Source organism: Aegilops tauschii, chromosome 2, assembly GCF_002575655.3.
Source record: "Aegilops tauschii subsp. strangulata cultivar AL8/78 chromosome 2, Aet v6.0, whole genome shotgun sequence".
In the NCBI taxonomy this organism is placed as follows: domain Eukaryota; kingdom Viridiplantae; phylum Streptophyta; class Magnoliopsida; order Poales; family Poaceae; genus Aegilops; species Aegilops tauschii.
Window position 1 is genome coordinate 513,431,657 of NC_053036.3, and position 12,072 is coordinate 513,443,728.

The 12,072-nt window shown below is 44.9% G+C and overlaps 1 protein-coding gene across 1 annotated transcript; it reads left to right on the forward strand.

Annotated features, from left to right (window-relative positions):
• Positions 1-7,777: 7,777 nt before the first annotated feature.
• LOC109765487 (probable pectin methyltransferase QUA3) lies at positions 7,778-12,068 on the forward strand. The gene is made up of 7 exons (XM_020324270.4): positions 7,778-8,354; positions 9,003-9,206; positions 9,289-9,499; positions 9,572-9,833; positions 9,950-10,321; positions 10,915-11,010; positions 11,553-12,068. Exons 1-7 carry the CDS (start codon positions 7,983-7,985, stop codon positions 11,773-11,775), a joined length of 1,740 nt encoding a protein of 579 aa, XP_020179859.1. The 5' UTR covers positions 7,778-7,982; the 3' UTR covers positions 11,776-12,068.
• Positions 12,069-12,072: the final 4 nt, after the last annotated feature.

A 12,072-nucleotide genomic window follows, 5' to 3' on the forward strand; every position in this document is an offset into this window, starting at 1 on the left:
GTAGAGTTTTGTTGTGATGCCATGTTGTATTTACACATATCAAGCATATTGTGTGTATGATTGAAATGCTTGGTATGTGTGGGCTCCGACAACCTAGTTGTTTATCCTTGGTAGCCTCTCTTATGGGGAAATGTAGTCTTGTGCTTCCATGAGCCATAGTAGTCCGCTACAGCCCGGTTTACCGGAGTCCTGCTAGCCCAGCACTACTGCTCCGGAACACTTGACTGGCCGGCATGTGATTCGCTTCGTTCATGTGTCTGTCCCTTCGGGGAAATGTCACGCGGTGACATCCGGAGTCCTGCCTAGCCTGCTACAGCCCGGTTCACCGGAGTCCTGTTAGCCCAGTGCTACAGCCCGGATTCGCACGCTGCTGACCGACATGCTCGATGTTGATTCATGTATGCCTGTCCCCGTAAGTTAGTGCCACTTTGGGTTCACGACTAGTCATGTCGGCCCGGGTTCTCTGTCATATGGATACTAGCGACACTATCATATACGTGAGCCAAAAGGCGCAAACGGTCCCGGGCCATGGTAAGGCGACACCCGTGGGAATACCGTGCGTGAGGCCGCAAAGTGATATGAGGTGTTACCGGCTAGATCGATGTGACTTGGAATCGGGGTCCTGACAGCTTTGGTATCAGAGCCTGACTGCTTGTAGGATTACCAAGCCAAACCGGTCGAAGTTGTGTCTAGAAATGCTTTAGTTATGTAAGGGAATTGATTGGGGAAGGGAACGTAAGGCTCTTTTTACTCCTTTACCTTATGTCCTCTGATCTGAGTCACCCTTTTCTCTTCTACGGGGATTAAGAACTAGGCTTCTCATCTTTCTATCAGGATCACGTGTTACTAATCCGTAGACTCGTAGGATTGTTGGTCTCAAGCCTCAGTTCAGTTTCTACTACTTCCATGTGTTGATAGTTGATCTCGGAACCTTGATATTGTGATGCTGAGTGGTCATGCCACTATTTTGCAGGATGTCTCAAATCTTTTTGAGCATTTACAGTCGTTATGTTGTCCGAGTCATCCCAGGTTTCTAACTAATCTGAAGCATTTGCAAATTCCCTCTTCTCGTTACCGATGTTCCTTTGGGCTAGTTTCACCACACTAATCGGTGAGTTGAGGTACTTTGTTACCTCGACATATATGTTGGAGCTATTATTATGACCCTAGGTGTTTTAGGGAGTCACCTAGTAATCTAGCAATGTTTTGTATTTCCAATGTGATGATCCTGGCCATCATTCTCGAAAGCATCCCGTGATATTATTAGTTAGAGGTATTCTATTCGTGGGTTCTTGAACCCGAGATTCACTCTACTCATTCATGTTGATAGTGTTTGCTCGTTCCTTTAGGATATTAGTAACCTTTGCGATAGTCCTCGAGGTCCGTGGTATTTCCTTCTTCCAAATACCATGAACTGCTTATGGCAGAAGTTCTTTTGAACCAAAAGATCACAACCAGAGCGCTCTTGATGAGTTATCCATTCTACATTGTGACTCTGCCAGTTCTACCTTTCTGCATGGGTTATCTGGAAGAAATGTTGAGCTTTGCTCGACATACTAATCTATGCATCCACAACTCAGAAAGATATATGTTCCTTTGAGTTCTCCCTCTCTTTAGTTGTATCCTGATCTCCGTCTACCATTTGATAATCAAGATCATGTCATGCATTCATGCTCATTGATACCTCATATTCTTGTGGTCTGTCAAGCCATTCTATTCTGGAATGACTAGGAGAAACAAACTCCAGTACCTTGTCCACTTCGAGGATTGAGTCAAAGTAGTTGTATTCCGTGGATCAAAATGCCAATCCAGCTTTTGCTCTGTTCTACCTTGGAGTGTTACCATCTTTATGTCAAGAATGTCATGAGAATTGCACCACCTCTTATGAATTCTTGACGCAGTGATACTTCTCGCTATCATCATTCATTCCTCGGTCCCGTGTTGTTGTAACCGGAATGCCGACAAGTGAACTATGATGTGTGAAATCAATACTCCTAGCAACCTCATTGCTTGGTAGTTAATGGAAAATGCTCTCACTCTTAGCGTGCTGGTTATTGAATCATCATCCTAAGATTGATCGTCCTACCTAGTCCTTATTTTCAGTGCACTTTTCGATCAATGAGTTAGGATAGTGTCAATCCTTGCTTATTTGATCATATCGTCGTGCCCTGAAAAGCAAGATTGTTCTCGAGCTTAGTGACATATCGGTGGTTCATGATTTTCCGTATATCTTCTCGGAAGTATAACCAGGTTGTCACTTGACCGCTATGTTGTGCTTATTTGATCATATCGTCGTGCCCTGAAAAGCAAGATTGTTCTCGAGCTTAGTGACATATCGGTGGTTCGTGATTTTCCGTATATCTTCTCGGAAGTATAACCAGGTTGTCACCTGACCGCTATGTTGAGTTCGTGATCAAGTTGGGTTCTTATAAACCACCCCTTCTCCAAGAATCTGTGTTGGATACCCCTGAGCTAGTTGGTTAAGCTAAACAACAACTTGGAGAGTTGGAAGATAAAAGCTTGTCTGACTTAGTTCATGTTAAGGGATATCTTTTTGTGTGTGTGTGTGTGCTGAAAAAAGATGATATCTCCATTGATTGGTCCTCGGGATCAGTTGTTGGATCTATTGCCTTGTCAAAACTTTGACTTGAGTATGGGCTATCGTGAAGTCAAATCAGAACCAATGATGTTCGTAATGCTGTCTTACTCGTGGTTGATCCCTCGAGCATACACCATTACATCTTTTGGTCTGACCAATGCTATCACCGTGTTCACATGATGGTGGAAGTCCAGTGATATGGAAATTCCGATGAGTTGCTGTTGAACCCATCAGCAGCATTTTGTCTCCCCCATGATTCATGTTGAACATCAACCTAGTGTTGAAAAATTTGTAAGCAATGCCTTCGTGTTCCGTTCATGAAGCTTATGCTTGGATGGAAGAAGTGACTTCCTCGAATTCATGTGCTTTTGGTGCAAGTTGCCGCCATGAGTTCGAGAAAGATTGGTTTTGTTTCCTCTGGTACCATCCCAAGTCAGTTATGCATGTGCGAATGTATTCTATGGTTTGGTAAACTAAATACCTCCACTCCATATGGGTTCCCTAGCACACCAAGCCACTGATTGATTTGTTCAAGGAGAAGAAGTTTCTTCTTAAGAGCTAGACTTACGCAAGGACTTCGATATCCTCGATGATGGTTCCCCACCTGAACTCAGTAGCGTTTTATTATAAGACTACTACGTGGTCATGCTTGTCTGGGACAACGTGTTCACATGTGTGTAGCAAAACCAGATCATGTTTTGGAGCTTACTATCGTAGTTCATTCCCGAGAATCTCGCTACGTCATCTCGTTGATTTGTGTTGCAAACTTTCTTTTCCAGACATGCTGCCTGAAATATTCCGTTACCAACCGGATCTGAATCTCAGGCAGATATGATGGTTGGAACTTTTCCAAGATCTATGATGTAGGTCCCGACAAGGTTGATGTTGGCCGACACACCTAGCCGGAAGATCTATTATTGTAGCTTCTTGATTAAGCAATTTGACCATCTTCTCCATGAGGATTTCGTATGATCTGTACTAAAATTTGATCCTTATGGATGTTTGTGCCCCCGAAGTCAGACCTTTATTTTATGTTCCAGATACCGAATGACATTGAGTTAAGCTGGTACATCAAGGAGAACATTAGAAGCGGAGTGCTAAATGTCTCTCGGTCGATCATCTAGATTTCGTTTCCTTGGCGTCGTCAAGGTAAAATCTGAGAAAGTGTTGTCCTCCTCTGCACCTGCATCCTCCATCGTTATTCATCATGGTAGTACGAGGTGTCACCAGGATCTTGGCATAGATGTTGGTAAAACCTTGATGAATATGGAAATGCTCAAGTTCTTGAAAGAACGCTCAGTCACTAGGTTATATCCTTGGTATCAACTGGAATGTGCCTTCAATTTGCCGAGTTGTTCTATAACCGTAGTTTCCTTTCCAAACTGAGTATACCATCCTATCAAATTCTTCCAAACGATCAATTGTGATTTGCCTCAGGCTGGTATGAAGAGTTTCAATGATCTATGGATCAAAAGTAATTCTTTTTACCACTTAAGGTAAATTTTACGAGTCACCCCTCCCAAGGTGCCCCGTTGTGGAATCATGGCAATTATCTCCTCGCTACTTTGAAACCATGCACCATCCTACTTCAGCATGGAATTGTTGCCTACCAAATTGAACCTCCGTCATCTTTCCATCCCTCTCGACGGGTGCCTTGTGTCTCAACTTGAGATGTTCAACATCTCATTCCGCGGGTTAATCTTGAATAGGTCGATCTTCGAGAAGATCAATCCTGTAGAGTTTCCTTCCGTCGTCATCGTGTTGAATGAAGATCTTGAAAACAAAGACGTCAAGATCAATGTGATGCAATGTATCGTTATCTTCGAGAATGGCAGTTGGATCGAGAAGACTGTGATAGTTTTGTGACCCCTCTGTCTTCTTACTTCACTTCTTCAATCTCGGGACGAGATTCTTGTTTAGTGGGGGTGAGTTGTCACAGCCCTAGAATATCTGAGTGTAATAGTTGCATTAGTGAGCATGCATCATGTTTAAATTTCAAGGGAATTGAATTGAGGGAATTTTCAAAGCCTCCGAAACCTTTTAAAAATGATCAACATTAAAATCTTCTCAAATGGGTCCAAGAAAATGTTCCTGTTATTCTGTGAAAATATTGGCAAGAGGTAAAATTCAAACCAATATTTTTGGAATCACAGAAATAATTATTTTTGGGCCTTTGAATTAATTCACTAGCTAGTTGAATTGGGTTTATATTTACTATAAATTAGATATAAGCCCAATAATTTTGAAAGTTTGCATGTGGCTCTGGACTAGTTTCCTAAGTACACCTAATAACTTTCAGAAGCATCAAAATTGGTTTGGTTTGAAACCAAATACAAAACAATTGCAGAAAAATAGAAAAACAGAAAGAAAAGAGAGGGAGAGAGTTACCTGGGCCACTCATCTGGACCTACCTGGCGGCCCAACTGTGCAGCCCAGCCCACAGCGACCTCCTGTCGTCTTCCTCCCCTCGCCCCAAAGCTGCTGTCGCCGCGAGAGAGCGCCCACGTAGGCCGCAGGCGCCACCTCCTGCTTGGCCTCCCCGTCCTGTTCCCCTCGCTCTGGACCGCCCTCGACCCCATCTGACTCTCTCCCCTCTCCTCTAGCTCCCTCCCCGCAGCACCACCGAGCGCGCCGTCGTCGTCGCTCGTCGTTGCCGTAGCAACAGCCACCCCTCACCGCCCAAACGTACCCCCGAGCTTCGCCTCCATGCCCACATCTCCCCCTCGAATATCACGTCCCCGGAAGCGCTGCAACATCGCCATCGGGCTCCTCTTCTTCCTCGGATGCCGACGAACACCGCCGTCGATTCGCTCCGTCCAGTGCGCCCCAGTCCTCGCCGTCGCCTCTGCTGGAACCTACGTGAGCCACCGTCCCTTCTCCCTCTCTCGTACGAAACCGCCCTCAAGTGAAGTTCTCCGCCGTGGTCAAGCTTCGGCCGCCGCCGTAGCTCGCCGCCGGCGTTGTTTCCGGCCACCCCGCGGCCTCTCGTCCGGTCCAATGGATGCGGGCGAGCAGGAGCTCCTCGCACATCCCCTCGGCACGTCCCGCCGACGCCGCAGCGCGATTCCGGCGTGTCTCCGCCGCGCTGGATGGTCGCCGGCGGCCTCTTCCCGGTTGTGCTGACGTGGCTGGCTTAATTAGCCACTAATCACCGACCCGTGTCACTGACGTGTTAGCCCCAGGCCACTAACTAAACTGGATTAGTGTTAGTTTAACGCTAACTAAATTTAGTTAGTTTAATTAACCACTGACAGACGGGACCCACAGGTCAGGTTTGACCTGGACCGTCTCCGTTGACTGCTGACGTCACCCTGACGCAATAACTCATTTACTGGATTATTCTTATACAAGAAATTCCAGAAAATGCTACAAACTTCAAAAATTCATAGAAATTAATCTGTAACTCCAAATGCAAAGATTTATATATGAAAATTGATCAGAAAAATCCAATCTTTCCATCTGTACTGGTTTCATGCATGTTAGAACACTTTAACCTTGCTGTTTAGGTGAAACAAGTTAATGCACTAATATGACCTCTTATTTTGGGTTTGCATTTGAATCTTTGATTCAAATGAGCTCAAACCAACCTGTTCTAAGTTGCATTAGCTCAAATCACAGCATATTGACATGTCATGGTCATCCATCATATTGCGCATTGCATTGATATTGTTCCTTCTCTGTTGCCGGTTGTTGTTCCCTCACGATAGACGTGGTTCCGACGATGAGTTCGATGACACCGATGAAGAACTATATTATCTTCAGAAGTGCCAGGCAAGCAAAACCCCCTTGTTCATTTCGATACAATCCCACTCTCCCGCTCCTGCTTCCTTTTACTGCATTAGGACAACAACGATTCAACTATTACATGCTGCAGTAGCTGAACCCCTTTTCCTCTGCATGACCTGTCATTGCCACAGTAAATAGATGAAACCCACTAGCATGAGTAGGAGTTGTTTGAGCCCTGATGTGCCTACTCATTCATGCTTGTTTGTCATGCCTGATACTGCTTAGAGTTGAGTCAGGTCCGATTCATCGGGGATGAATTGGAATGTGGTGAACATGTCCTATTGTTGAGAGCTAAATGTGTGAACACGATTTGGTAAAGGTAGCGGTGAGAGGCCATGTAGGAGTACATGGTGGGTTGTCTCATTGAAGCCGTCCTCAGGAACTGAGTTCTGTGTTTGTGATCCATGAATAGCTACTACCACACGTTGGGCCCTGAAATATGACCCCGCTCGACTTATTAACCCCCCTTGTCCTCTGTCCAGGAGTTGCATGCTTTGACTTGTATGCTCTGAATGTTGGGTCATGAGACCCATGTTTGTAATATCTCGCTCCCCGGAGCTTATTGAATAAATACTTTGAGTCGTAGAGTTTTGTTATGATGCCATGTTGTATTTACACATATCGAGCATATTGTGTGTATGATTGAAATGCTTGGTATGTGTGGGATCCGACAACCTAGTTGTTTATCCTTGGTAGCCTCTCTTATGGGGAAATGTAGTCTTGTGCTTCCATGAGCCATAGTAGTCCGCTACAGTCCGGTTCACCGGAGTCCTGCTAGCCCAGAACTACTGCTCCGGAACACTTGACTGGCCGGCATGTGATTCACTTCGTTCATGTGTCTGTCCCTTCGGGGAAATGTCACGCGGTGACATCCGGAGTCCTGCCTAGCCTGCTACAGCCCGGTTCACCGGAGTCCTGTTAGCCCAGTGCTACAGCCCAGATTCGCACGCTGCTGACCGACATGCTCGATGTTGATCCATTTATGCCTGTCCCCGTAAGTTAGTGCCACTTTGGGTTCACGACTAGTCATGTCGGCCCGGGTTCTCTGTCATATGGATGCTAGCGACACTATCATATACGTGAGCTAAAAGGCGCAAACGGTCCCGGGCCATGGTAAGGCGACACCCGTGGAAATACCGTGCGTGAGGCCGCAAAGTGATATGAGATGTTACCGGCTAGATCGATGTGATTTGGAATCGGGGTCCTGACAGGAACGGAGGGAGTACATCACTTGGAGGAGATGATGTAAATTATCATCTGTTGGAGATGGTGTTTGGGCCTCGAAGATGTATATAAGTTAGTTATTTTTGCATACACGTTCTAAGCATGGTGTTTTCGAATAAACAGAGCTCCTATTAAGCCTAATCTCACCACTCATCTCTCTCCGCACACAGATCTCATCTCACGCCCTCTGTTGCTCTTTGTCCCGCGACGGAACACGAGACGAGCACGCCAATACGCAAAGCACACAAGCCCATCAACTAAAGCTCGGAATCCAAATCCCCCTCCCCCATGGCCTGATCCCATCGACCGATCGAACCAGCACGCCACACGCCCTCGCGGCCCCGCCGCGGCCACCGCCTCCTGCCACCGCCCGATGGGCCTCCTCAGCTCCCTGCGGCCGCACCGCCGCGGGAGCAGCGGCGGCGGCGCGCAGTGGCAGTGGTCGTTCCTCGACGCCGTCTGGGCGGTGTTCCTCGTGGCCGTGGTCGTCTTCCTCGCGCTCGTCTTCACGCCGCGCCGCGGGGACACCGTCGCCGCCCTCACCGGCGCGGCGGTGCCGCCCTGCGCCGCCTCGGAGGTGGACCTCCTCCCCTGCGAGGACCCCCGCCGAAGCTCCCGCCTCAGCCGCGAGATGAACTACTACCGCGAGCGCCACTGCCCCGCGCGGGGGGAGGCGCCCGCGTGCCTCGTCCCGCCGCCGCCCGGCTACCGCGTGCCCGTGCCCTGGCCCGAGAGCCTCCATAAGGTTCGTGCTGTTGCCACTGGCCGTTCCACTAAAAATTAATTAACTGTTGTAATTGCAGGTTTCAGCTAGTGTCTTGGCAGAGTAATGCTTCTGTAGGACTTTTGCTTTGATTTGTTGTGTACCTTTGCTAGTGTACGACCAGCTTTTGCATCGCATGCTCTGAGTGGTTAATATTTGCATGGCTTTCTGAAATCTGAATCTATGCATTTTCGAAATGATGCAGTTATTAGAGTGGAAGTTACTGGATGATGTCTAGAGGTCTTGAATGCCAGACTGGTTCTGAATTTGGGAAATACTAGTGATTAGGAAGATTTTTCACGGATATGATTTTCGGATTAGGAGGTGAAATGTGCGCTCGCATTTTTAGCTAACAGGTCTGATGGATAAGATAAGACTAAGCGAGCTACTAGGCACAAGTTTTGATGCCATCTGAGCTAGCATGACCAAGGACTTAAAAAAATCAAGTCTAGCTCTTGCACCTTTCAGCTATGTGTTTGTTACGTTGACCTTACCTGAGGAATGTACATTGGGACTGGGAATAACAAAACAGAGATAGTATATTGGTTTACTTCGTGTGTTGACAAGATGTAGATTAGTTCTATTCCTCTTACACCGAGATTTACCGCTTGTTTATTGTTCTCTATGCAGATATGGCATGATAACATGCCTTATGGCAAGATTGCTGAAAGAAAAGGTCATCAAGGGTGGATGAAGCAGGAAGGCTCATACTTCCTTTTTCCTGGTGGCGGAACTATGTTTCCTGATGGTGCCGAACAATATATTGAAAAACTTACCAAGTATGTTCCACTAAGAAGTGGTCTCCTGAGGACAGGTCTTGATATGGGTTGTGGGGTAATAATTTTTTCTTTAATACGGAGCTTCTGTGTTTTGTTTTCCAAGCAAAATGGCTACAACTTTTTTCCATCCTTTGTAGGTTGCTAGCTTTGGTGGGTTTCTGCTCAAAGAGAATATCACGGCACTTTCCTTCGCCCCAAGAGATTCACATAAGTCGCAAATACAATTTGCGCTGGAGAGAGGAATTCCTGCATTTCTTTTGATGTTGGGAACACGCCGCCTTCCATTTCCAGCACAGTCTTTTGATTTCGTCCATTGCTCCCGATGTTTGATACCTTTTACTGCCTACAGTAAGTAATGTTTTCTTCTGCATTCAACATGCACATCTGCCCTCCCTCTCTCTGACATGTACAAACTGGCAGATGGCAGTTATTTGATTGAAGTTGACCGTCTACTTAGACCGGGAGGATATCTGATTATATCCGGCCCCCCTGTGCAGTGGAAGAAGCAGGAGAAGGAATGGGGTGAACTTCAAGCAATGGCAGAGTCTTTGTGTTACAAGTTAATTACCGTAGACGGTAACACTGCCATTTGGAAGAAACCTAATCAGGCGTCATGTCTTCCTAACCAAAATGAATTTGGCCTTGATTTGTGTAGTACTGATGATGATCCAGACGAAGCATGGTAATAGTTTTCTGTCTTTTTTTTGTGTGTCCTTGCAAATTGTGTTTCTAGCTTTTCAGTACGCCAGAGCATTTTGTATATTTCTGTTTGATTGATTATAGGGTTTCTGTGTGCAGGTACTTCAAGTTGAAGAAATGCATTAGTAAAGTTTCTCTGTTGGAAGAAATAGCTGTCGGTTCCATTGATAAGTGGCCAAATAGACTGTCTAAACCTTCTGCTAGGGCCTCCTTTATGGATGATGGTGTAAACTTGTTTGAAGCAGATACACAGAAATGGGTTAAAAGAGTATCATATTACAAGAGATCACTTGGTGTCAAGCTAGGTACTGCACTCATACGTAATGTCATGGACATGAATGCTTTCTTTGGAGGATTTGCGGCTGCTGTAGCGTCTGATCCTGTGTGGGTAATGAATGTTGTTCCTGCTAAAAATCCGTTGACACTGGGAGTAATATATGACAGGGGCCTGATTGGAGTTTACCATGACTGGTAAGTATTCAATACTTAATTTGTTTAACTCATACAGTTACAGACAATTTCAGTACCTTGCTTGCCCATGTGCTTCTTTTTCCCTTGGTTAACTATTAACGACATTGCTAGCTTCTAAATTACAAACTGGATACCACGTCCAACATATGATTCCATGTCCATCTTACTTTCCAGCTGCCTGTTTGTGGTGATTTTGCAAACACTAGAAATTTCAAGTTTTTAGGTTGTTCATCCACCTTTTCCAAGCTATCTACATATTTGTCAGCAAGTTTGCATATGATGCTGGGAAACTGCTTGGGCCTGCCACCTGCTCTAGCATTCATTGTGAACTGATTATCTTGGTATTGTTGATATAGAATTTTACATTTCAAACTTCATCTCTTCTAGTAGATCTCAAAACATTATCTGGCTACTGAAAAATAAAATTACATGGCTTTTATGTTGGTGCCTTGTTCAAGATTTAACTAGCAAGTTTTATATGATCAACATTTCACCTATCAAGTGAATGAATCGAGCCATTTACATGAATGGACTAATAATCGGTGTTCTTGCATGTTGTAGTTCTGAAATTGATTGTATGACTTTGGTTCCAGGTGTGAGCCTTTCTCAACATATCCTCGTACCTATGATCTCATTCATGCTGATGGAATCAATTCTTTGATAAGCGACCCGAAGTCCGGAAAAATCAGGTAGACCGACTATAATAAACTTGAGACAGTATAGTGTTGTTAACCTGTTCTATTTTTCTGCAATTTTAGAGTAATCTAATTTATTCCTGAAATACTATATATAATTTCAGTGCAAACCAAGTAGCACCCAGAAATTCTCAGTTCATATACGGCCACTTTGAAACAGGAATGTAAAAAATGCAATAATAAGAAAAATGCATGATCTAGACTTGCCCAAAACTGGGGTTACTTGGTATGTGTAACCCAGATGATAACTGTCATGGTAGAGTACAAGAGAATACTCTATGCAAGTTTTAAAATCAAGCTTTACGTTTATTTGATGGGATAAGCACCTTCTAAATGGACGGTAGGAACTATGAGCTACTCCCTCCGTTCACAAATATAACATGTTTTGGATATTTCAATATGGACTACATGCGGACTGAAATGAGTGACAAACACACTAAAACGTGTATATACATCCGATTCAGAAAAAAGTCAACATCTTATATTTGTGAACGAATGGAGTACCTAATAACTGATTGCATTTCTACTTGTTGCAGATGTGACCTGTTTGATGTCATGTTGGAGATGGACCGCATACTGCGCCCAGAAGGAACTGCTGTAATACGGGACTCCCCAGATGTGATCAACAAGGCTGTACAGGTAGCTCGGTCGATTCGGTGGACTACTCAGGTACACGACAGTGAGCCTGAATCAGGCAGTGCTGAGAAAATACTTATAGCAACGAAAACATTTTGGAAGCTACCATTAACATCAGGATAGTTTAGTTGTATCCATGTTTATAACCTTTTCTTATTCCCCCCGTTTAGATTCCCCTGATTTTGAGTCTTTTGGGGATGGGTTGGAGGGATTAGCACTGATATCAAGTTGATGCGGAAATAGCTTTATTTTCTACTACTACATTGTTGGTTCTTTAGAAAGAGTTAGTTACTGAGGTGTGGTGTGATTCTTTCTACGTGTTCTGTAGCCCTTCCCTCTTCCATTTGGAATTAAATTTTGGATTGATATTTGTTATAGGATAATTCTCCCTTGTGAAAAGTGTATGGTTTGTTCAAGTTG